This window comes from Carassius auratus, chromosome 1 (assembly GCF_003368295.1).
Source record: "Carassius auratus strain Wakin chromosome 1, ASM336829v1, whole genome shotgun sequence".
In the NCBI taxonomy this organism is placed as follows: domain Eukaryota; kingdom Metazoa; phylum Chordata; class Actinopteri; order Cypriniformes; family Cyprinidae; genus Carassius; species Carassius auratus.
In genome coordinates, this window is record NC_039243.1 from 30,113,357 (window position 1) to 30,138,895 (window position 25,539).

The 25,539-nt window shown below is 36.8% G+C and overlaps 1 protein-coding gene across 1 annotated transcript; it reads left to right on the forward strand.

Annotated features, from left to right (window-relative positions):
- Nucleotides 1-398: 398 nt before the first annotated feature.
- LOC113107041 (neuronal acetylcholine receptor subunit alpha-3-like) lies at nt 399-6,132 on the forward strand. The gene is made up of 5 exons (XM_026269179.1): nt 399-562; nt 1,741-1,785; nt 2,778-2,887; nt 3,042-4,101; nt 5,937-6,132. Exons 2-5 carry the CDS (start codon nt 1,759-1,761, stop codon nt 6,060-6,062), a joined length of 1,323 nt encoding a protein of 440 aa, XP_026124964.1. The 5' UTR covers nt 399-562; nt 1,741-1,758; the 3' UTR covers nt 6,063-6,132.
- The last annotated feature ends 19,407 nt before the right edge of the window (nt 6,133-25,539 follow it).

Consider the following 25,539-nt stretch of genomic DNA (forward strand, 5'->3'; position numbering starts at 1 on the left):
AGTAAAAAAATTATCTGTACTAAATCAATTTTTTACAATTAATGATAGAAAGTCTAAAATTTACATGACCTAAATATTTACCAAAATATTAATGCTGCTTGAAAATAAATAGTACAATAATAATCAGCACAACAGAATTACAGAAGAAACATAAAAAATGTACATTGTTACAATGTGACATTGTGTTATCATACAAATATAGCTGGCACAGCAATGGATAATGCAATGGATATCAGACAGCTACTGTTGCCAATGTGTAGCACATTGCCAATGCTGATGTTATATTGCATGTGTCTCGTTCTCTGTAGTGCCAGTTCACCATCCACTGTATTATACATGAAGTCAATCCCTGGGTTACACCCAGTGCACTGCATACTAAAGCAGACTTCTGTTCTCATGTGTGTTTATCTCTATTTGTGCAGAATGTCTCTCATCTAAAGGAGAAGACAGGCTGTTTCGTCGTTTATTCAGGAGGTATAATCAGTTCATTCGGCCAGTGGAAAATGTGTCTGACCCCGTCACTGTGGAATTTGAGGTCTCCATCTCACAGCTTGTTAAAGTGGTAAGAAAACCAGTGTCCACTGTATCAAAACCTTGACCTGCTTTTTAGTCCATAAATTGCATTTGAGATGAGATGTAAGCCTGTAAAAATGCTTGCAGGCCTGAATTGCAGTCAGTATCAGTAGGGTATCGTGATATATTGCAATCTTTAGCAAATCTGAATATGAATAGATATTTTCGAACTGCATTATAATGTTGTGATGCCTAAATTCACTTGTGGCATTTAAAACAACAGATTTTTTTCTTGATATTTAATATTATTTTAACATTTATTTAAATATATATAGGAATGCAATGTTGACTATTCATCTGACATGACATAAACTTATCAGTAATGGCCATACTTTTATTTTTTTGTGCATCTTTAGTGAAACATACTTTTTAGCATTATGCTTGTTGAAAATATCAAGCAAAACTTAGACATCTCAGATAAAAATGAAAGGATTCTAGTCACATTAATTAAGGTGTAAAAGTTTATAATCAAACAAATACAAGAACATTTGACCCCTTTTAAAAAATAAATGTAGGAATAGTGTGTGAGGTCTTTTTTCCAAAATGGAAAAAAGGAGGATTTGCTCCGCAGGTGGCTTTCTGTAAGTGGAATTCTGGGCTGTTTTCAGTTGTTGTGAGGGCTTTTTGTTTCATTTACTGTGGTCAGAGAGAGCAATTGAGTTAAAAGCCTCTGCGCCCCACTGTTACAGGAAGTAGAGCAGACTCTGTGCTTTCGCCGGCGTCATACAAATCAGCACTCCTCTTAAAACTCCTGGATTAAATTTCCACTTCGCCCGGGGAAAGCAGCCAAGATTATCAGCACACATTTAGTCTTGCTTCCCGTAGATAGACACCTGAGAGATTAACAAGCCATAACCCACCACTCTAGAGGATACAATCCTGGATTATAGATTATACTCACTCTCTCACAGGATTAAAGAAAATTTGCCCGAAAAGCAATTAATTTTTTTTTAAAAATAATTTGTTCAGATGTTTTCTTGTGGATATGCAGGAGCTGTTAATACTGTAATGAATGCCATACAGTACACATTTGAAGCTAGTAGATGAAAGTAGTTCAAACCCCCTTTTTTATCAGATCTCCTTTTGCCATTAGACAAGAACTGTATTGATTTTATTTCTTTCTGATTGTTTCTGTCTTTGCTTCTGCCTGTGTCTTCCTCTCTCAAGGATGAAGTCAATCAGATCATGGAAACAAATCTCTGGCTGAGACATGTAAGTGATGTCTGTTTGCAGTATGTAGGGTTTGTGAATGTGTTAACACATTAACAGCTCAACTTCTTTATGTCTTGTTGTACTGCTGTTGGTAAGAACGTAACAAGACAATGTGTGTAGCATAAACATGCAAAGGATGGGGTTGAGTAATGCAGGGGAAGAACTATACAGTAGATATATACATGGAGCAGATGAGTAGGTGGAAACAGGACACCATGGAAAAGAAAAGTTATGAAAATAATGGAAAACTCTTTACTTTTTATTAACTTTAATAGTGACAGGGTTTCTATGAGAATTTCTTGTTATACATATATGACATATTTCAGTTTTACAATAATGAGTACAAGATGCCCCAGTATTACTGCTGAATTTACTGTTTAAATCAGCATTTTGTGTTGATAGTTAAGAGTGATATATGTACGCTGCATTGTGTAAAATTGGTACGGAGTGTGTTGCCCTATCTGGATTGTGTTTTGAAAGGATTGGTGGGTGGGGTCTAGATTTGAATGTATATTGCAGGATTTTTTGAGACTGTGTATGTGCTTTTGTTAAGCCCTGCAGTATTGTACAATAAGTCTGTGCAATGCCTGATAGCGGGACGCTCCATATCACTGGACACAGAGAGATCAGCAGGCCTAATAACATATCTCTGCACTGACATGTCAACAAACCACAAAATGAGACATATATGGGCAAAAACATACAGCTCTGCAAATACACTCCTACACATTTGATAGCAAACTTCAATTGACAACATACCTGCTCAAGTATGTGGTTTATTACATTTCTTTGTCGATGGAGAGATGCACATACAAAAACACACTCAGAGACTTCTAGAGGCAATGACACAGATGATGTATGTACACAAGTGTAAATGCCATATTAATATTGTGTCAATTGTATGGGCACCAAAGCTCAGAGTATGTCTATTAATCTTTAGATCATGGCTTAAAAATAAAATAAAAAATGTACATTTTGTGAATTCGTCATAGATATGGAATGACTATAAGCTGAAGTGGTTACCAGCAGAGTTTGATGGAATTGAGTTCATCAGAGTCCCATCAAATAAAATCTGGAGGCCTGACATTGTACTTTACAACAAGTGAGTCGAGTCTTCTATGAATTTAGGTTTGTAGTAATTTTTGAAACATTTGAAGGTCCTTTTTATTTGAAGCCAAATGAACATGGTTGGAGCTAAGAACAAATTTATGATAAATAAGCAGTCATGATAATAAAATGTTCTTTTTCTGGCACAGTGCCGTTGGGGACTTCTTGGTGGAGGACAAAACCAAAGCTCTTTTGAAATATGATGGAACCATCACTTGGGTCCCTCCTGCAATCTTCAAATCATCTTGCCCTATGGACATCACTTACTTCCCCTTCGACTATCAGAATTGCTCTATGAAGTTTGGTTCCTGGACCTATGACAAAGCCAAGATTGACCTGGTTCTTATTGGCTCAAAGGTAAACCTTAAAGACTTCTGGGAAAGTGGCGAGTGGGAGATCATCGATGCACCCGGTTATAAGCACGACATCAAGTACAACTGCTGTGAAGAGATCTACCCAGACATTACCTACAGTTTTTACATTCGGCGACTGCCCCTCTTCTACACTATCAACCTTATTATCCCCTGCCTCCTCATCTCCTTTCTGACAATACTCGTCTTCTACCTTCCCTCAGACTGTGGTGAGAAAGTGACATTGTGCATCTCTGTACTCCTTTCTCTTACTGTGTTCCTTCTTGTCATTACGGAAACCATCCCATCCACCTCACTCGTGATCCCTCTGATAGGCGAGTACCTTCTCTTCACCATGATTTTCGTTACCCTCTCCATTGTCATCACTGTCTTTGTATTGAATGTGCACTATCGCACCCCTATGACCCACACTATGCCTAGCTGGGTCCGTACAGTCTTCCTCCGGGCTTTACCCCGTGTCATGCTCATGCGCCGGCCTATCGATCTATCGGAGTCTTCTGGAAAAGGAGGAGTGGAAATCGCGGGCTCGTCCGGGACTGGAGGAGGACGAGGAGGAGAGGGAAAGAAGATGAAAAGCAGTGCATCTCAACAGGGAGCAATGAACTCTTTGGAATTTGGAGAGGGGAAAGCAGCATTAGAAGGAAAGAAAGGGGGATGCCCATGTCACCCAATAAAAGAGGCAATCGAGGGGGATTGTGGGAAAGTGAGTCGTCAGTTGACCCCACAGGCTATTAACACAGTTGTGACTTTCTCTGTGGTGTCACCGGAGATCAAACAGGCTATTGAGAGTGTGAAGTACATTGCTGAGAACATGAGGAGCCGCAACAAAGCCAAAGAGGTAAGTGTTTCCCAATCAGTCAATATACTTGGTACAACACATTGATTATAAGGAACTGTGCTCTCTGGATAAAGACACTGCCAAAATTCTATTCTATTTATTTCTTGACATGGAACTTGAATCCTTATGCAATAGAGCTTTTTCTGTCACATGAGAGAGTAGTCACATTAGTGGCTTTACCTCCTTTCCGGGGAAGGACCCTGTGTCATCATCAAGATTGAACACAGATCTCTTATTCCAGTATACGTCTCTTCGTATTATACGGAAATGTCAGGTGTCCTATGTTTTTGTCCATAACAGTTCAGTGTGCTTCTCTAGAAAAAGATGCATCCGTACATCAGTGGCCCTAGGCTATCCATTTATGCATTTCTTTCTGTACCGTCAAAAACATGCTATGCTAACATCATCAACATTCTAGTAGAACTGCCTTGGTGTTTCCTATTTGCGCACAGATATGCTCAGCCAACCAAAAGCGGACGTTATGCATCCCTGACCAGAGTTGTGGGCTTTGAGGTCAGTGTTGTGGGCACATTGTTGTTTCTGCAGTTCATTATGGTAAAGTTGAAAAGTCTTTATTATTCATACTTGTGAAAGTCTAGCAGAACTTTCTTCATGTCATAAGGAAATCCGTGGGTTTCCCTCGAGAGCTTTGAAGTGCATGACACTAACCATTTAGCTATAAGTCTTAGACCTTTTCGATTGTTGGATCAACTCTTTGTCGGTTTTGCTAGTCCCGCTCATTGTGCCGTGCAGTCTAAGAAACGTCTCTCTCACTGAATTGTGGAGGCTCTTGGCATGTAACAGCCTGAGGGAGTGCAAGTCATTCAACTCGTGGGATGCCTGCTTCTGAGCTGTCGCATTAATTCCTGTTCTATATTTGCTAGATTCATTGGAGCATGAGAATTGGTCTTGTTGTCAATGTGTTGCAACTATATATAAATATGAATACATAACTCCTGTCCCGGAAGCGGGGTTAATAATGTTCAACATATCACAGCCCCATTCTACCTGAGCTACCGGTGCTAAAGCATGCATTTGTATTTCTACAAATAGTCTCGTCGTGTTCTGGCAAAGGGGATCCCCTCGGTAGAAGTCCCTGGTATCACTGTGTGTTAGTGGCTTTTCAGGGATGCATTTCTGGTCTGATTTCTAATAGTCGATGTGTTGTACCTTGTTTCCCTCTGGGAAAATGAATCTGTCTGTCACTGATCGATCCGCTGGTGTGCTCACAAGTCGAAATGTCTTCACAATAAAAAAAAAAAAAACACATTGCCCATTGAAAGAAGGTGTCCACTTAGTGTATGACTCAAATTCCAACATCATGCTTTGGTTGTAATGCCCTCATAAGGACAGATTATACATCACAGAAATCTAACATAAGTTTATGGAAACGACTCGGCGACTCTCAGTGGAAATGTTTACTGAGAGCTTCACTGGCAATAAGTGCTTTAGATCCCTCGGTGGAGACACTTTGATATGGAAAGTCTCACCACTTCATCTTTCATCTTGGCTCAGAGCCTCACTACTGAATCACATTAGCATTGTAATGCACCCAGTGCCTAAAGATGTGGAGAGCAAATGTTTTATAGTAGCACAATCTAACTGAGCTTATCCCTGTGTAGTGTGAGTAAAGCATTCTGGACAGGCCTTCTTTTCACTCATTCTCATCCTTTCGTTGCCATTTTCTCCTCAATTTACCTTGCTCTGACATGTTCAATTTTTCCTTCTTTCTCTCATTTTCTTTCCTTGTTACCTCTAACCTCTCTATTCTTTCATCTGTTAACCTTCCGTCTCTCCTCTTTTTCTCTGTTTATTGTGTGCCCCTTCTCTCTTAGGTGGAGGATGATTGGAAGTATGTTGCGATGGTGATTGACCGGATCTTCCTTTGGGTCTTTGTGTTGGTGTGTGTGCTGGGAACTTTGGGACTCTTCCTTCAACCTCTGATTGGCTTCTTCTCGTAACTTACTGTGCCAGCTTGCCTGTTCTAACCAATCATTATCTGAGTTACTGACATGCTACATATTTAATAAGTATCACGAGTGTTCTATCAATTCAACAAAACTATATACTGGTGTCCTTGCACAGCAAAAATAATAATAATAATCAGGTGGTCTGTTTTGCTCTCTGCCACTAATCAGTTGGAAATTGCTTTTTGCCTTTTTAACAATCAGTGACTCCGATTGAACTTTCTAATCACCATCCTTCCTGAAGCACTAAAATGTCCATAAGAAGACCAATCAGACTAATTGGTGTTCTGTGTCCACTACTCGAAATGAAACACCACTTACAATATCTGATTGCACACACATGATATGTGACATGCATTATATACCAAACAACATGGCCATCTTCTCTCAACTCAGCAGTCACTCAGGAAAATCTGCAAAAGACAGTGAAGGTGGCAATAGAGTTGAGGAAATCCAGTTTAAGCACAAAAAATGTGTTGTGTAGATTAGTTCACCAAAATCTTCAAGGATAAACACTAAGCCGTGTGATTATGGGACGAAATTAGTCAAGAATATGGGTGGTCTATAAATAACTTAGTGGCTATCTAGAGTTGTGTTATGGCTGCGGTCCAGAATAAAAATGACTAAACGAGTCCCATTTATGCCAAATAATTTGTATTTAGTATGAGATTAATGAATTATTTTGTCTTATTCCTATGATACTGCATGTTGAAGATTTTTTTCATTTGAAGCAGTTGTATGTCTTAATCCTTAACTGTTTTGAGTGATGTGCAGACTATTAAAATGACTGCTTTCCCTCCCTCTCTCACACTCATGCTCTCTCTCTCTCTCTCTCTCTCTCTCTCTCGCTCTACCAGATACATAATCCCCTCTTTAATATCACCATTTACATTTTTTTCCACTTCCACTTGTCAGCTTCTGACACTTTTGTATATTTTTTTTTAACAGATGTCTTTCAAATAAAAGTTATTTTTTGTTGTACACACTATGATCTCTGTCTTTGCCTCTGTGTCAAACTCAGCAAGCAATGAGTGTATGTATGTGGTGCATGTCTGGGAAACATGGCTTATGTCTGTGAAAAACACATGCTTATTTTGGCTTGGCTGCTAAAGCAGAGGTTGAAAGTGCCTCTGGTTTTATGAGTATCAGGTCTTTTGAAGTAGCACCTTTTTATAATAATTTCAGAACGATCTGACTTAATTCTAGCAGTCATAATCCTGGAGCACTGTTTATAGTGTGTGGAAATTAAAGTTTTTGCAATTTAAATGCAACAAAGTACAGTGATTTAGCAAGTCAGTCTGCAAAAATGAATTATGTACTTTATATATACTACAAAATTAAAACTCTTCAATATGACTTTAGAGCAGTTGAAGAGCTCTTAAAGTTGAAAACATTTAAAAACATCATTAGATAAATCGAATAATAAATTAATAATTTCCCCGGTATATTATTTTTAATGCACATTAATCTTGCAGCAATTAATTTTTAATTCCATTTTCAAATTACCAAATGATAATGATTTTTCAAAAATGGTAAATGGTTAATTGAGGGCACTCAAATTTTCTTCACTGTCATCCTTTAAAAGGGAAAAAACCCAAATGTAATATAATAGAAACACTATAGTAAGACTGTGCTGTGTCTGCATTGGTTTCAGGAATGTCTGTTGTGTTCTTTATATCAGCAGAATGTGTTGAATCAATAGCATCTTAAGCATACAGACTGCAATAGCATTTTTGATATGTGGCAATATTTGGCTGTAGCTCCAAAGCCTCATGTAATGCATTAATTCCAAATAAAAATTATTCTGTTTACATTCCGACTGATTACCAACATTTGCCTGAAATTAGCATAAACAAAAGAAGCCTTGTCCTTTAATCTGCAATTTTGCTCACAACGGCTCTTTATTGATATATTAGCTTCAGGCAACAGACACTTTATCATAGGTTTTATAAAATCACAGCATAATGCATGAAAATGCATTTGTTTGAGCATTAGAGGACTATAAAGAGGTAAATGCACCACCTCTGCCTTGGTTTATGTGTATGGAAAATCACAGAATATATGAATACACATTTAAAAGGATAATACCTATAACACTTGGGGTGTAAGTGAAATGCTTTTTCTGGCACTTGCTAATGCAAAACAGAATGCAATACACTTTTTTTTCACACAATCACACAGGTAAAAACAAATAATGATTACTGTTGTTGTCTCTCATATCGCAGTCAGTGACATTTTGGACACAGAAAATAATCTGTGTTTATTCAGTGATCATAATAAATGTATTTATTCATGTCTCTTCATGAGAAGATAACATGAACGATCAGAGTATTCTGTTTGTGCATGTTTACTCTAGATGAACATCAAGTTCATTTTCTCGAGTCAAGTTCAACTTTGCATAAGACTGCTCCTCAAAACCTCTTTCTATCCTACCCTCTCCCATTCCATTCGTTCATCTGATTTATTATACTGATTACTGTGGATGTGCCAGAATATCCAAAATTATCATTTGTTTATGCATTTGCATGGTTTTGCATTTGTATTCTTTTCCCTCTTGTCAGTTTTTCCTCTGGTTCTTTACCACACTGGATATGTTTGGCTTTATCTTGACATAAATAGCACACATTTATCTTCCTCTCTCTTAGGGGATAGTAGTTTTGATATTGTTCTCTTATTTTGCAGTGCTTAAATTCTGAGGTCAGGCTTACCTCAAAATACCACGTTTCTGTCCTCCCTGGATTAGTCGGTCAACATTGTGCTGTTGTCATATTATTGTTACTCTTGTTATTTATAGTTTTTTCTTTGCTCTTTGTTGTGGTGTGCCTTGGTCCAGGCGATAGCCTCCTTGTCACTATAAATGGAATCTGACGCTTTTGTTACGGCAACAGCAGCCTGTAATCCAATAGAAAAGCCTCCTTCTCCAGAGCGTATTGTTTATGATCTTTTATTGTGTATTCTAACAAATAACCTGCTGGTGTAACTGGGCTGAGGCAGCAGGAACTGAGGTTACTGTAGTTTATGATCTTTTTTGAGAGTGTTCTTGTAACTAAAAACAGTAGGACACAGTGCTAGCAATGTATACTTTGTCTTCAGTTTAAGTTGCTTTGGATAAAAGCATCTGCCAAATGTAAATGCAAAGCACACACTGTAAAAACAACAACAACAAAACTTTCAGCTATGGTTACAAGAATAATTCTCCCAAAACACAGCAAAAATGGAAACATACTTACAGGACAACCTGTAAATTTACAGTTTAGAGCTATAATAATAATAAAAAAGGCTTTACATAATCTGACAAAGACTGTATATCATTTCACAAGTGTTAAAGAGAAAGCTACATGAAGAATCAAAGTTCATCACAAGTAGCTTGAGAAAAATACTTATAATAGGTCTAGTGTCAAACACACAAATACAAAACATTGTCATATTTATAAACACACTTAAATTGACATTTACATTACCTTTATGCATTTAGCATGATGTTTTTATCCAAAGAGGAACAAAGAGATTTATCGAACAGTCAGTAATCATTGTACAAAAGGTAATTTTTTTTTAATGTGAATTATAGGATGACTTGTTCTATTTTTTTTACTTCCAAAAATGTTTCAACAGTATTTTAATGTAAAATTACATGAAATGTTCGATTACCGTTTTCCACAAGGGCACTTACCATTAAGCAATTCACAGTTTTTTTTTTTACTTTTGAAATTTAATCGTTTTAACAGCTTTCACACCTGAGCCAAATTCTTTGATTAAGCTTGTTGTATGCAGCGTTCAGCACTAATAGCATTTGACATTCAGTTAGCTGAGTTCTAGGGTTTATCCTGAACTTGTTTTTACCCTGATATTGAACCGGAGGTTTTAAACTGTGGTTCTGGTGTCTCTGAAGATGATGATTTCAGGAGAGACTGACTTATTTGCTTCGTAGTGGAGCAAACACTTGAGTCACTTTGTTAAAGGCCTTTGTTCAACACCAAGGACAGCGACCACTAAAAGCTCAACACGACACATGACCGTGAAGAGACATAGCAGAACAGGACACAAGCAAAACACCTAGACAGTGTATAAGAGTCTGTATAGGAAGGTTTTCTATATACTGTATGATTACAGACCTATTGTGTCTCTGCTATATTTTGAAATGTATGATTATATTGTGCAATCTCATAGTGAAAAAACCTGGGATTCTAATTAATGCCAAACTCAAGGCTAGTCCTCATAGTATGACATTAAACACTAGAGAACCAATCATAGTGCTTCCACAGTACAGTCATAACTCAAACATAGATTCTGCTGCTGTCAGGTTGGTTCATAGTGGACTGACCTATTTGTAATATGTGTCTGTCCAAGGAACTCTATGTTAGTTAGCTATGCTTCAGAGACAATATTGTTCTCAGACATGAGCTAAATCTGACAAACTTTGCTTAGGGGAATTCTTGGGATCCCCTTAAAAGTCAAATGATTCATAAATAAAGTACCTTTTTATTCTAAAAATGCTGAACGTGTTCAAATCTGCAGTATGTCCTCATTTAGTGTGTGTGTGTATGTGATTGTGATATTCCCTACATTATTGAGCCCAAATGTAAGGACAGTAATTCCAGTCATTTTTGACCTTGTGGAGACATATTTTTGGTCCCAATGAGGAAAACAGCTTATTAATCATACTGAATGAAGTGTTTTGTGTGAGGGGTTTAGGATAAGGCAATAGAAAATACAGTTTCTACAGTATAAAAACCAAACAAAGTCTATTGAATTTCCCCATAAAACATGGAAATGTATGTGTGTGTGTTGTGTGTGTGTGTGTGTGTGTGTGTGTACAGGTTTAACCTATATTGTGGTTCCCACAAGAACAGTAAAACCTGAGCTCAGCTTTATTATGGGGACCTCAGCTATATATTTGATGGTCCCCATGAGAAGAACTGGTTAATAAACATACTTAATAATATTCAAATTATAGTATAGTAAAAATGCAATAAGGCTTCTGAGGGGGTAAAGGGATTGAAGTCCCTACAAAGATATAAAAACAAACGAAATGAAACTTAAGCATTTTTTTAAGAAAGATTTGAGTTGAATATGACAAAACCTCTTTTGACATCCCTATTTGTAAAAATGGTATATATATTAATATATAATAATGCAGAAAGTTTCCTTTTTTATTTAGGTTTGGATTAGATTACTGTATTCATAGCTAGCTGAAGATAAAAACAATAGAAGTGTATGGAACGTTCCCATATAGATTATAGCAAAAAATGTCTGTGTGAACATGGGTTTTTTGAATAATAAATATGTCTCCATCAAATGGAGAGAGAGATTTAAAAAGTGGAGCATTTATTTGCAAAGTAAGAACGGAGCTTTCTTTAATCCCCATTTTATCTGTGATATTTTCAAGGAGTGGCACATGATAAGAAGTCATTTTTTTAGGGAGTTTTAGGGATCTATGAGGACAGCCTGTCAATTACATTAGCAGTGAGGCATTTCATTTGCTCTGTCTCGCTTTCTCTCCAAACAACATAATAAAATCCTCTCTCCTCCCTGTTTTGATCAGGCACGCAGAATCATTTTCTAAGCTTGACCGACTGGCTTGGTTTTTATCTTGTCACTGCCGGTCTTTCAAGGACATCACCTTATTTCAACTGGCAGAGCACAAAATCCTGGACTGATCTATGAATTTGAGCTGGTGTAGGGCCGTCCTCAAATAGTGCAAATGAAGACTTTTTAATATCACCTGTTCACCGGGTGCTCCTTGTACTCCCAATGTCTTTTGTGTTTATGCTGCTACTTCTTTTTCTTTCTTTTTTCCATCAGGAAGAGCTGAGGAATGTTTGTTGCCTTCCACAAGCACATAAAGGCACATTGGAGGGATGGAGAGCTTTTAAGTGTCTAATGGATCTCTCAGTAGGCTTTATCAAGGATGATTTACAGATAAATCAATGCAAACACTCTTTCTAAAAGCAGTGTGCTCATGACTGAAGTAATTTCTGGAAAATTACAGGGGGAAGAATATTAGCCATTGGCACACACAAAGTATAAAAGGACCCCAGGTGTGAGTTTTGGATGGTTCATCTGCTGCAGCCTCTTGTGTGTTTGGCGTAAAGGGTTTACAGTCCAAAACACACAAGCACAAAAACAGATGCAGAGTCACATACAGATGTCATTCATTCCTATTTGTGTTAGACGGGAAACATAAAGCAGTTTGTTTATGTGAATATCTGTTTATGGCCAGCAAGAGCACATAAGGAAGAGAAAGCTCATGCAAACTTGTGGCCACATTCACTCACACGCATCTCAGTCCAGTCGACTGGAAGTAAAGGGAAGAGGCTATCACTCAATAATTCATCCTAGTGTGCAGAGCTTTGGTTATGTTATGCTTATCCAAGCCACACAGCAGCTTTTGTTTTACTAGCAAGAAAACCCTCATGAATCAGCTCTTTATAATCATAAAGCTCTTTGATTATGGTGTTATGCTGCTATTCAGAAAGCATTTGAACAGCTGTGATGTTCGGTTGTTTCATTTATGTTTTTGTTAAAATTACAGGGGAGTAGGGTACAGCAGGGCCAAAGCCATTACCTAAAGGGTTAGTTCACCCATAAATTACTCACCTTGAAGTCATCCTACGTGTATATGACTTTCTTCTTTCAGATGAATCCAGTCAGAGTTATAAAAAAAAATGTCTTTGATCTTACAAGCCATTTGATGCCACTCAGCAGTCAATGTGTCAATATACATTTTATTTATTTTATTATAAACTATATTTTGTTTAATTCCATTATATATGATACTGTTTGCGTCTAGCTGCCTTTGTATTTACAAGATTTATTTGATCAAAAATTGTTCAAAACTCACTTTTATACATGCTGCTGCGGTGAATGCATGATAAATAAATATGAAAAAAATCTATATATGAAATTAGTATTCACAGTACAAAAAAAAAAAAGTATTCACAGTGTCCCAAACAACTCTGTCCCAAATACAGTTTCTGTATTTCATTAGAGAGAGAGTCTGAGTCTCAGTTTTATCTCGTCCTCTCCCTGCTGTTAAAGCAGTGTTGCTCAGCTCACTCCTCTCTCACAATCAGAGAGCTATTATCTGGCCATTGAGCACTTTGTTCATTAGCAGCATGTTAACGATGAGTCACATGCCCCTTGCAACTCCTCTAACACTAACAGCCTTTTAAATGCCACTTACATAGTGACGGAGGCTCAGCAGTGCAGCCTCATGATCACAGGCCTCTAAACCTACTGTTTACTGTATTGTGTGACTTAATGACCTGTGGTGGAGCTCTAGTTTTGTGCTTTTAGTATTAGTCAATGCTGCAGTCTTCAGACACAAGGTTGAGAACATGACAGATATACAGTACTTACTCTGAACGCAGAGACAGGCTCGCTTCAAAGCTGTCACGTATTGCTAGAAGAAAAATGTGTTACACTCCAGTCTTCTGTTTATAGCAGTCAATGTTTAATATGCCCCATGAAATGATATTACTGCTATTTTTTAAAACCCAGATTCCCTAAACTTACACCTTATGAAAAACAAAATACAGTTCGTAGGTTATTTAGAAAATAGTATGTAACAAAAATATTTAGGCCAAGGCTATCTATCTGTGGTGTCCTCATTCTGTTTTATCAGTGCTCTAAAACAGTCAAATCTGAACAAGACTACATTTGTAATCCCCAGCTGCATGCTAATGTTGAAATGCTGTGTGAAGCAATACATTAATATATATAAAACAAATGCTACAGTGCAAAATTGTTAATTGGTTAACTGTAAAATATCTTAAAATATATGTTTTTTGACTGAATTAATAAAACTATAAAAGGACATTCCTACAAAATTATATAAGATATGATTATGTTTTATTTAAATAGTTTGGTTTCTTCTTTTGGTTATCAGTACTTTACATTAGGGATTTTTGTGTTACATTTTCTGTTTATGTTTGTTGCATTATTTTAGTGTCATGTGTTACTATTTTGTCTTATTGTATGACCCTGTGCACCATCCATATATGAGCTTAGCTCATTTGAGCTAATTTTAAGTTGTATGCACTTACAATAACATATTTAGAATCATCACAGTTTATTATCATAATATTTTTTATGTACCACCTGTATTATTAGGGTTGTTATATAATAAAAGCAGAGTTTGGAAGTTCAAGTATTTTGGAACTGTATATTTTACAGTGCATTTTTAGAGCTTGAAGTGGTGTTTTTTTTTAAACTATAAATTTTATGTAATATTTTTTACAGAGTAGATATAGATCACGGGGCACGATTTTGAGTCAAAAGTTCAATCAGACATGTTTTTTTGATAATAAGGTTTCTGTCTATTCCATTCTCCAGGCTAAAATTGCATAAAATGATATGCATGCATATCCAAAATGCATTTTAAATGATATGAATTCATAAATTGTATTTAATACGATATTTGTAGGACAAAAATGGTTTAACGTTAACTCTCTTTTCTTTTACGTTTTGCGAATTGATTTATTTTTCATAATTGTTTGAAAAAAGCTTCTTTTTTTTTATTATTGGACCACTGAATATCAACATTTCTATTTCGTGCAGTAATTCAGTAACTTTGAAACAGCATGGGACTGTATAAAAACTGACTTTCAAAATAAACTTACCCCGTGAAATTTTGCTGTTAAAAGTGAAAGCTAGCACCTTAGTCTGCCATAAACGAGACATCATCATTGAATAACATTACATAAAAGACGACAAAATTAAAAAGGTTGTAATATCTTGATAATTCTATATGATTAGATGAATGAGGAGTTCTTTTAAGCTGTCTTTTTTATATATAATAGAGCTGTCCATGTCTATTTATACTGAACAAGTCCCGCTGCTATTGATAGTTAAATCAAAGAATTATTGACGTTCACAAAGTTCAGGCACAGAGGCCTTAGTCAGCTCCCCACACACACTAACACAATGACACAAACACACAAGCAAACGTCTTTGAGGAGCTATGCAGCACAATTCATCTGCCCACAGGGTGAATCTAGTGAAAGTAACTCCCTCAAAAAATCCACCAACTTTCTCACTGTGCCCTACAGCTCTCTCTCTCTCTCTTTCTCTCTCTCTCTCTCTCTCTCTCTCTCTCTGTGTGTGTCTGTGTGTGTGTGTGTGTGTGTGTGTGTGTGTGTGTGTGTGTGTGTGTCAGTATGTACAGTATGCATCACTACATGTGTAACATTCAGAACACAGAACAAGTTTAAATTCAGAAAAACATCAAAGTTACACCATGCAAAAGTATTCAGATTCTTTAGACTTACTTAACAAATACTACATCAAAATATTGTTCTCATTTTAGTATCAGAGCACTCAAGATTAGCACTTAAAAGTCAAAAGTAATTATTTTAAGTTACTAACTGCAGGGATATTCTTCTTCACTGGAATGTCATAATTCATCCAGGTTAGAGCAAGGGTGAAAACAGATATACATGTGCACCTGTTGTGAATCATGCTATTAATTATTTAACATGAGAACTAAATTCTATGTACATGATTATTCAAATGATTAGGTTCAGATAGATTTTTTTTCTTATTAAATAAATAATTACTTATATTCTGCAACGAGGCATTAAATTGTTCAAAAGTGACAGAAAATACTTTTATATTGATAACAAAAACAAGCAAATAAAAAATGCTGTTCTCTTCTTTTCATCAAAAATTCCTGAAAAATTACGGTTTCCACAAAAATATGAAGCAGCACAACAGATTTCAACATTGATAATAATGAAAAATGTTTCTTGAGCAGCAAATCAGCATATTAGCGTGATTTCTAATTTGATTTCAGATTTCTGAAGGATCACGTGACACTGAAGACTAACGGCTGCTGAAAATTCAGCTTTGATCACTTGAATAAAATACATTTAAACATATATTCACAAAAACAGTTAACATATCAAATATATAACTTATGTGTAGTGAGCATTCGAGTACAACAACTCAACTTCTACAATTATCAGTGAATGAGCATCAATCCAGGTGACAGATTTACACCCAAGTTTTTATAAGACTGTTTTAATAAAACACAGTCCCTGATGATGAAAAGCAGCTCTGCAGACAGATGCTTCCACCATTGACCTTACATGATGCTTTACACAGATGTGTGCCAGAAAAAGTATAAAAGCTTTAAAATGCACATTAATTACCAAATCTTTCGCATCTTGCAACTAGGCCGTTATCAAGCTTTTTGACAAACACCATGTCATTTATTGTCACATGGATCGGTGTGGTTTATATATAAAGCCTAGTGATGTAGACAGATTCATGTGGTTTACTGGAGCAACTTCAGTCTGAACTCTGATACTGAACTCAGAAGCTCCTTCAAAGTGATCAACTGTGACTGTGTCTCTCGCATGTTTCTTTCTTTGATCGCGAAAAGTTTTGAAGGTTGACCTTTTCTATGCAGCGTTTGTTTTGTTTCATGTAACTTACATTTCCTGACAGTTGCATCAACAGGGCTCAGTGGGGTTTCCAAACACTTGGAAATTGTTTGGTACCTTTTTTTCAGTTTCTGCAATGGTTTTACTTCTATCTCATGCCTTTGAAATACCTTTTAGTATTCACGTACTATTCTCGACTGTTATTCACTGCTGTCCTGTAATATCACAGACTGAATCCCTTAACACTAGAAGCGCCAGAATTCCAAAACTACTAGAACAGCCGTGAGCGGTCATTTTGACCGCTATATTATAAACGCTATAATCTCTAAATAAATTGCCCAAATGAGAGATTAATGTATTAACTGTGTTAGGATATCTTTTAAAAAAACAAATAACACCAACATTTACATTTTTTATTTAGTTAAAAATGATAATTATAAATTTAGAAATATTCGCATCATTTCATAGTAAAATGTAATTATTGCATATTCAGTATTTCTCTGTATTTATTTTACATAACTCAGAACAACAAAATAACATTTAAAGTGATCTATTTGATTATGAAAAAAAATGTTACAACATTTATGATACATTATAACACTGAACATAAGCTGGAAACAAGCAGCTCTAAAGTTAAAAAGAGTCACGAACGAAGTTTGGAACCATAAAACAATTACGCTACAAATTCTATATTAAATAAATCTATATCGTGCTCGGCTATTTAAGATTCACAGTCAACACAAGTTACTTCTGTTCTTCTCGCACAATTTCCACACACGGGTTTGTGGCATTTGCAGCAGGTGTCGTGCGTTTTATTTTGTTTGCAGATTCTCCGCACCTGGCACTGTCTCCGTTTTGGTGTCAGTTGCGGGGGTTGATTTTTTTGGTTGGGACCTTGTGTCAACTGCGATGCTGCCCTTTTTCCCTCCATGAACTCCGCTCTCAGCTCCTCTGCCAGTCGCAGCAGGAACTTCCTCCGGGCAATTTTGCTGCTGGTGCACTCCTTGAAGAGGATGTGGGCATTGATTCCAGCAAGGTCGAGGATGTTGTAAAATACAGCCACTGGCCATCTACGCGTACCGCCTTTCACAGAGTATGCCCGTGCCATCTGATCTAGGACATCCACCCCATACTTGGTGTTGTTGTAATAGGTCACAGACTCCGGCTTTGCTTTCGGCCCATCGGTGATGCCCACGTTTGTGTGCACGGAGCTCAAAATGCACACATTCTTCCTCGGCTTTCCCTGGTATATCGTGAGCGTCGCATCCGCACATTTTAGCACTTTTGTGTTATACAACTCCGCTTGCTCTTTTGCGGAGGGGGGCAACTCGCGCTTACTTTTTCCCATAGTGCCAACCAGGCTGGTCTTCTTGGCCTGTAAGTTGGTGGCCAGTTTTAGTGAAGTGAAGAAATTATCCGTTGTAATATTTCTTCCCTTACCCAAGAATGGCTCCGCCAGTTTCAGCACCACACTCTCTCCCACGAGCTGACCTCTGCTCCGTGCCTCTTCTTTACCCAGAAATGGAGCCCCGTTCAGCATGTATTTCGAACGGACATCAGCAGCCAGCCAAAATTTTATGCCAAATTTATCAGGCTTATTCCCCATGTACTGAAGAAATCTGCACCGGGCCTTGGTGGGGAACAGCTGCTCATCTATGGTTATGTCGGCACCAGGCTTGTAACAGGCTATGCTGTTCTGAATAAACTTGTTCCAAGTGGCCGATACCAGGGCAAACCTGTCATCCTGCAGACGCACACGTCGGGTTTCTTTTTTATCGAACCGCAGGAATCTCATTATCTCCCTGAAGCGATTTCTGGCTATGGTTTCTTTGAAAAACGGGAAGCCCCATTTCTCCGACCAAAGGCTCCCCAAATCCATGTTCTTCGCACCCTGTGCTCCACGGATATATAACAGAGCTATGAAGGCTTTCAGTTCAGCCACTGTCAGGTCCCATGAGCTGTCACCACGGTGCTGATGTGCCTCAGCCACAGTGCAGTCCCTGATGTGTTTCAACATGCCATCGTCAAACAAACACAGAAAGGCAGTGAGCGCATCTTCGATGTTGCGCTTCGCGTGCGCGGTGGGACCGGCAGCTTCAGTCAGAACATTTTGGCTCTGCCTTCTCCCTGGACGTTCAGTTGACTGAAGGATGGTCCACACCGTCCCATCCTTTCCCTTTTCCACAGCCACCTCCGGCCGAGATGACTCTAAGGACGGGCTGAGCACTCCAGCTGGCTCAAGTGCAGGTACTGGTTCGGGAAGGCCTAGGACAACAATATAACACTAATAAGAATAATAATAACAAAAATATAATAATAATAATAATAATAATAATAATATCACAATAATAATAATAGTCTAATAATAATAACAATAACAATTACGTAAGAATGAGAGTAATATTCTAATAATAATAATAATAATAATAATAATAATAATTTTATAATATTATAAGATAATAAAATAATAATAATATGAACAGCAGAACTAGTAAATATGGGCATCCAAGTTTACCTGGAATGTCAGCTGTGAACGGAACATCTGGTTCCCTAATCTCCGAGGAAGGTAACCGCCTCTTTTTCCTTTTTACGGACTCTGACTCACTCTCTGATGAGGATGAACTGTCTGTCTTGCACCCAGAAAGGTCGCTGTCACTTTCCACCTCAGACAGCGCCCCTGCATCAGAGTCATCACTGTCCAGATTGTGAAGCATTTCCAAGGCCATGGCAAAAGTCATATTTCTCTTCATTCTATTATTTGTATTAGACATTTTCTAAACGCTCCCTATAAACTCTTTATACATTTATTTTTTAAAAGGCAATAATAATTTGTAGTCCAAGAATTTGTATTTATAATCAAATGACCATATGCTAATAGTACTGGTGACGCTGACAGAGACAATAAACCGCGGGAAAGAACAATAGAATCGCGCGAGATTTAGAGCGGTCAATATGACCGTTATGGTTTTAATAGGTAGAAATGCTCATATTTTTTTTGCCTTTTATGTAATTTATATAAAATCTATTGTAAGTAAAAATAGAAACACTTTTAGGAAAAGTCACAAACCAGCAAGATTGTATTTTTTTATTCAACAAAGTTATTGTACATATACATTTCAAAACGGTCATTTTGACCGTCATGGCAGTTCTAGTGTTAATTGAGTCATAACAGCAAATTGTTTTCTCATTAGAAAATCTCTGAAACCCGAGGACTAAAAATTGAGTACTAATGCAAGCACCATATCATATTTTCTATCATTAACTTAACTTAGAAATGAATTTAAAAAAAAAAAAAATGTTAAAATCTGTCATCATAAACATTGGAATACTTTTTTTACAGTCCATTACAAAAACAGGTGTGAACATCTTGCACTGACATCAGTGTGAGCTGGTTAGTGATCATCCTGTTTTCGGGACAGTATCGTGGTGTGGTGGAGAAGTGCATGTGTCTTTAATGAAGCCACACCGTTGCACTCTGTGCCTTTGCAGCAACTGGAGCAGAAAATCATCTCATCACGCAATTCAGATTCCACATTTCTCCACAGACTGCATGTGTTTGAACAGTTCATGTTATTTCTTGTCACCCCATTTTGTCTGTAAAGTTATGTACAGTACAGTAACAATCTAAATCTAACGGATGTACTGTAATGATGGAGTTAAACTAAGAACATTTGTATAAGTACCTGTTTATAGACTTACTGAAACGGCTTAACTTCTGCTAAGCATGCTTTACTGAAACACAAACTGCATTTCCAGCCGACTAAAAGGCTCGGTTTGTGCAAATTCTAAAATCTAATTATTTTGGAAACTAACTAGGCCTACTGCAAAATGTAAGAATTGGCTATCTTTCAATTGATGAATGGAATTTGAATTCAATTGGCCATGTCCCACAGCACGGTCAGTAAATCAGTTTCTTGTGTATTCATCCTGACGCTGCCACACAGGATGTTTGTGATGTGCTCTTTTTTTGCTTGTTTTTGTATTTGAGACGTTTAGTTTGTACTGTTCTTTTGTGCCTTTATCTTTTTATGCCCTTTTACCCATGTATATCCACATTAGCACTTACTTTCCCTTTGTTCTTTGTCAGGACATATTTGACAATATGTAAAGCTTTACGTTTCAGTGTTGCTGGATTGAAACTATAATGCCAGTATACACATCATTAGGGAAGACACACTGTTGTGAGGGGCCAGGCTCAATGATGTTTTTGATTAAAGATTATAAATGCACTAAAACAATAGTAATGATGTTCATGTATAAATCTTTTATAACACACACTGCAACATTTGATAAAATAAGAATTGTTAAATGCTACTGGTGTCTTTAAAAGCTGTGTCTAAATCATAACATTGTGTCTGAAGGCTGCTGCTACTTTTAAACTGTTGAATTGGAATCACAATGCAAAGACATTTGGGCAGAGCCTCTTTTAAGCTAAGTGACACTATTTGCATCGTCACCGTACAGCTATTTCAAGCATCCAATATGAAGTCCTATCAGCTTGGTTTGGGAAATCCTGAAATCTCAAAAATTGCTTTCCACACTCAATAACATCTTAAATCAACAGCAGAATCTGACATGAACTGTTCCTTAATTGCTCTTATTTATGCTGAAATTATATTTCAGTCTGGACCGGTCAGCATGTGCAGTCCTAAGCACACATGTCAGGAAACCTTGTCTGGGTCCAAGGGTATCAAGCCAAAGGCAAGAAATCTTTGGTCATGTGTCTGAAGAAAAAAAAAAAGTCATCAGGCATTGCCAAATGTCTTATGATTGCATCCCATGGATGATGTCCAAATGTTGTATCCAGTTTGTTTTCCTAAGCTGCGGTCTCATCCTACATCCAATACTCAGCTATTCCCCTTAACCCCACACAAGATTCTTGCTTTCTCATCCTTCTTATTCTCAGCAGCTGTCAAACACTTGGATAAAAGTAAGCTTACAAGGATCACTAACTCTTACATAAAGGATTTTACTTACATAACTTCCTATTAAAGCTCTCTTGTGTCAAGAAAGGTGACCTTTTAGATTGAATTCTATGTTTATGAATCATGTACAGCAGTTGATATGATGCTAAAGAGCAGGAGTAATGTTTCCACTGAAGACAATAAAAAAAAAAAAATAGAGACACTGCTTGAAAAGAGCGTTCTAAAACACTGGCATGATACCCACAAGAGTTAATGCATCTCTTGCCAGAACCCACTTCCCTTCATCTTCCAGTAAGCACACACACACACACACACACACACATGCGCACACAGGTCTCCTTGGAGGGCCTTCTCTCCTTTCCACCTGCCTTTACATGAACATACTCACAGCTGGATAAGCAGTAAAGCACCAGCTGTATGAACATAAAATACACAAACTGAAATTCTGACCAATGCTCTAGACATTTTAAAACATTGCTCTTAAAGAGCAAACCTCCTATAGGTTTAGATGTTAAAATGCTTTGTGTTTTAGTAGTTTCCGCAGTAGGACTGCATCAATACCAGTTTCACTGATGTTAAAGGACTAATGCCCCCCAAAACTTTGTCTTTGAATTTTAAATCAACACTGGCTAAAATCAACGAAGGGATTTCTAATTACCGTCTCAGGCGGAAATATCTTATAAATTTGTATGTGATAACTATTGGCACAATAAATACACATTAAGCAAATGGAAACACCAGGGAGCACTTGAAGAATCTAAAGAAGCTTGTTAGCATGTGTATTAATGTCTGTTTAAAAGTAGCCTAATTATAAAGCACATATTAATGCCTTATTCTACAAGAGCATATTTTAGACCCCTTATCCCATTCCTAAACTTAACAACTATTAATAAGCAGAAAATTAGGAGTTTATTGATGCAAAAGAGTTAATAGCTTGTCAATAGTGAAAACTGTTCCAAAACTAAAGTGTGACCAATATATAATAACTACACTTATTTTGTGTTCCATAGTAAAGAGAAGTGCACACATGTTTGGAACAACATTAATGTGAGTCAGTTTGTGGATGGACTTTAACTCGGCCTGCACTCTGTATGACACATTCATGCATTTACATCAAAACCCTTCTTCCATGCCACTTTTTCTTTTTCCACAGCCACTTGCTGCATCTGGCAACTGCAGCATATGTACATGCACACACTCACTCTGTGAAAGCTAATGCTTTATGACAGGCTTTCTCGCATCAGTTCTCCTGACCCTGACTTGAGTCATCATTAGCCTCTTGAGTTCTTATAAACAATTTAAACCGACGTTTCATAAATGTGTGGATGTGTATGTATGTTTTTCTTGCTGCTCTTGCTTTGTTGGTCCCTCTCTTTCTCATCTAATCTTGCTGTATAAGCTCATGTGAGGATGGACAACTGTTTGCTGCCCTGCAGGCTGGGTTTATGAGAATCGACTCCAGCCTTGATGATTATATATTTAATTAGCTGTGCAGAAATGAGGGAATGCGGTGAGCTGTGCATCAACTAAAATTATTATTAGGCTTGGAACAACAGTGAGGCAACTCGTCATATGTAATTATAGAGAGTTTAAATGATAATTCACCCCAAAATTAATATCCTGTCATGATTTATTAATTGTTATTTAAAAAGCGTTTGACTTTCTTCCATGAATCTTTTTTTAAGATTCAATCGTAATGAATAGAGACTCATAGTATCAAAGAAATGTTGCAAACAACTTGTGTGCTATATTTGAAGTCTTCTTAATTTGTGTGGTAGAGCTTTAGGTTGAAAAAATACTTTAATTTAAGTTATCATTTACTAAAAATATTGCTATCAGCCCAAGCTCTCAGTGGCACATTCATTCGTTTTCAGAAAGTTTTTTTGACTGAATCATTATTTGAGATTTCAAAAGAATCTTCTGATATCCTTCTGAAGAAGATCATTTTTCTCATACTTTGAATATTTTTTAGGTTTGATCCAGATCTCAAAACCCTTCTACATTTTTTGTTCACAAACCCAATTCAATACTTGAGTTCATCTCATTGACCCTTTTGAGTTATCATAATGCTACACTGAAAAAAAAAATCAGTAGAAAAATTGAAAAGTTACTGGTGATTTTCTTCCAGGACGTTATCCATTAAGTGTAGCAACATTTCCTTTAACCCTAATAAACAAAATGCAATGCAATGTTTAAATAAAAAAGGGGTAAAGCACCAGTGAAAAATCTATATGTAAAATTCCTTCACATGGACACATTACAATGTGCCCTATTTTACAGATCAGATTCTTAGAATATAGAGGTGAACATTATGAGTGAATTATGACTTAAATTTCAGTCTGTTTTCATACATTGGTAAAATAACACATACGTATACAAAACAATTGGAATATTAGGTTCAGTGTGTTCCGACAGGATCAATGATACCTTTTCTGGTTAACCAAAGAAATAACAGATTGATAGATGAATGGGAGTAGCTGAATTCTGCTGTGCTGTGTAATGTGTGTCTGCAAGCATGAAGATGAGCTTGGCAGAGTGTGTTGGAGATATCAGGTGCTGGATTCTCTTGCTGTTTGATGAGCTTTTCATGCTTAATTAGACTCACATTTCACACATCAAAAATCAGAACCTCCCTTTTCTTAGTGGGTTTATGCCCGACGCATGTTTTGGTTTGCCATTGCCCATCAGTATGAGGCTCCCTCGCGGCCCAGCAGGCAAACACATGCAGCCTGCTCACTGTCACACACACATGTACTGTACTCTCAGACACAAGCATGCATTCTGTATAAAGGTGTAAGTGCGTACCAGGACCCCTGCTGGTCTCTGTTGATCTGTTCTGCAGAGAGTCTTAATTAGTTATGGGAGATTTACCCAGCATGCTCCTTTAAACACATGTCACTTTGGTCTCTCTTCTTTCTCGCAGTTTCACTCTCCTTTACTTTCTTTTCTCTTATGTTGCCCTGTGTTTGTTATTTCTGCCATGGTATAAAAAGGTAATTGCAGATACAGAAAAAAAAAGGTAATAGACTTTTACCCCCACAGTTTTTTCTATCAGAAAATTCAGATTTACAAGCAATTGAGAGAAAAAAAGTCAGAATTGTGAGATACATTTTTTTTTTTTATTATTGTTGCAGAGTTGAAAGATATAACTGTAGAATTGCGAGATGTAAACTGGTGAGTTTATATGTCACAATTCTGACTTTTTTTTAATCAGATTTGAGAGTTTATATCTTGCAATTCTTTGTTTTGAATTGTTAGATAAAAAGTTGCAATTACCTTTTTTGTTTATTTTTAAAATTTTGTGGCAAAACGCACTTCAGTTTTTTGTCTTTCTTCATGTATAAATTATAGCTTTGTGATGACATTGCAGAACAAGTTGCCTATTTTACCTTTATGTTCTTATGTTTCATGTCTTGGAAAATCTATTTTCTCATGTACACATGTATACTGGATGTAATCTTTATATTTATTACATGATCATTCTATACCATGATTGTTCCATTAACTAGTCAGTGTGCCAAGTGTTAGCATGCTACTGTATCTTGTTTTTAAATCTTTGACCAGCTGGAAGGCTAATTTCTTATTTCATTACACGGATATTAAGTGTTTGGCCGTGTCTTAGATTTTATTTTTCAGGCAACTTATATTAATGTTAATACAAATCCTGACTGGGCCCTGTTTCTAATGGTAGGAGTGGTAAACATTCCTTGGTATCAGTAAACGCAAGGAGAGCTGTAAAAAATAAAAATTTTAAACATCTGTCCTTTCCTATTCCAGCATATTTTCAAAAGTGTGGAGTACTCTGCAGCTGTGCCAGTACTCTGCATATTTTATTATGGGTAGGGTTTTTCTAATTATGAGCATGATCACATTAACATAATCACTGTATTTTGTTTGCATTAGCTTCAAGTACTGCCTTAATCGCATTATTAGGGTAGATTAAACTTGATGGCAGAATATAAATAAATAAGTAATTCTTAAAGAGAAACTGTGATTTTTTTGGACATTTCCTTTAGCTATTTTTAGTCAGGCATTATTATTAAGATGTAATCCTTTCCTGCACAAGCTGACTAAATAATAATTTAATGAACTGAGACTTAACATAACATTGTGAGCTAATTATGATATGTGTAAGGGATAATCCATGGCTAGCGAATGCAA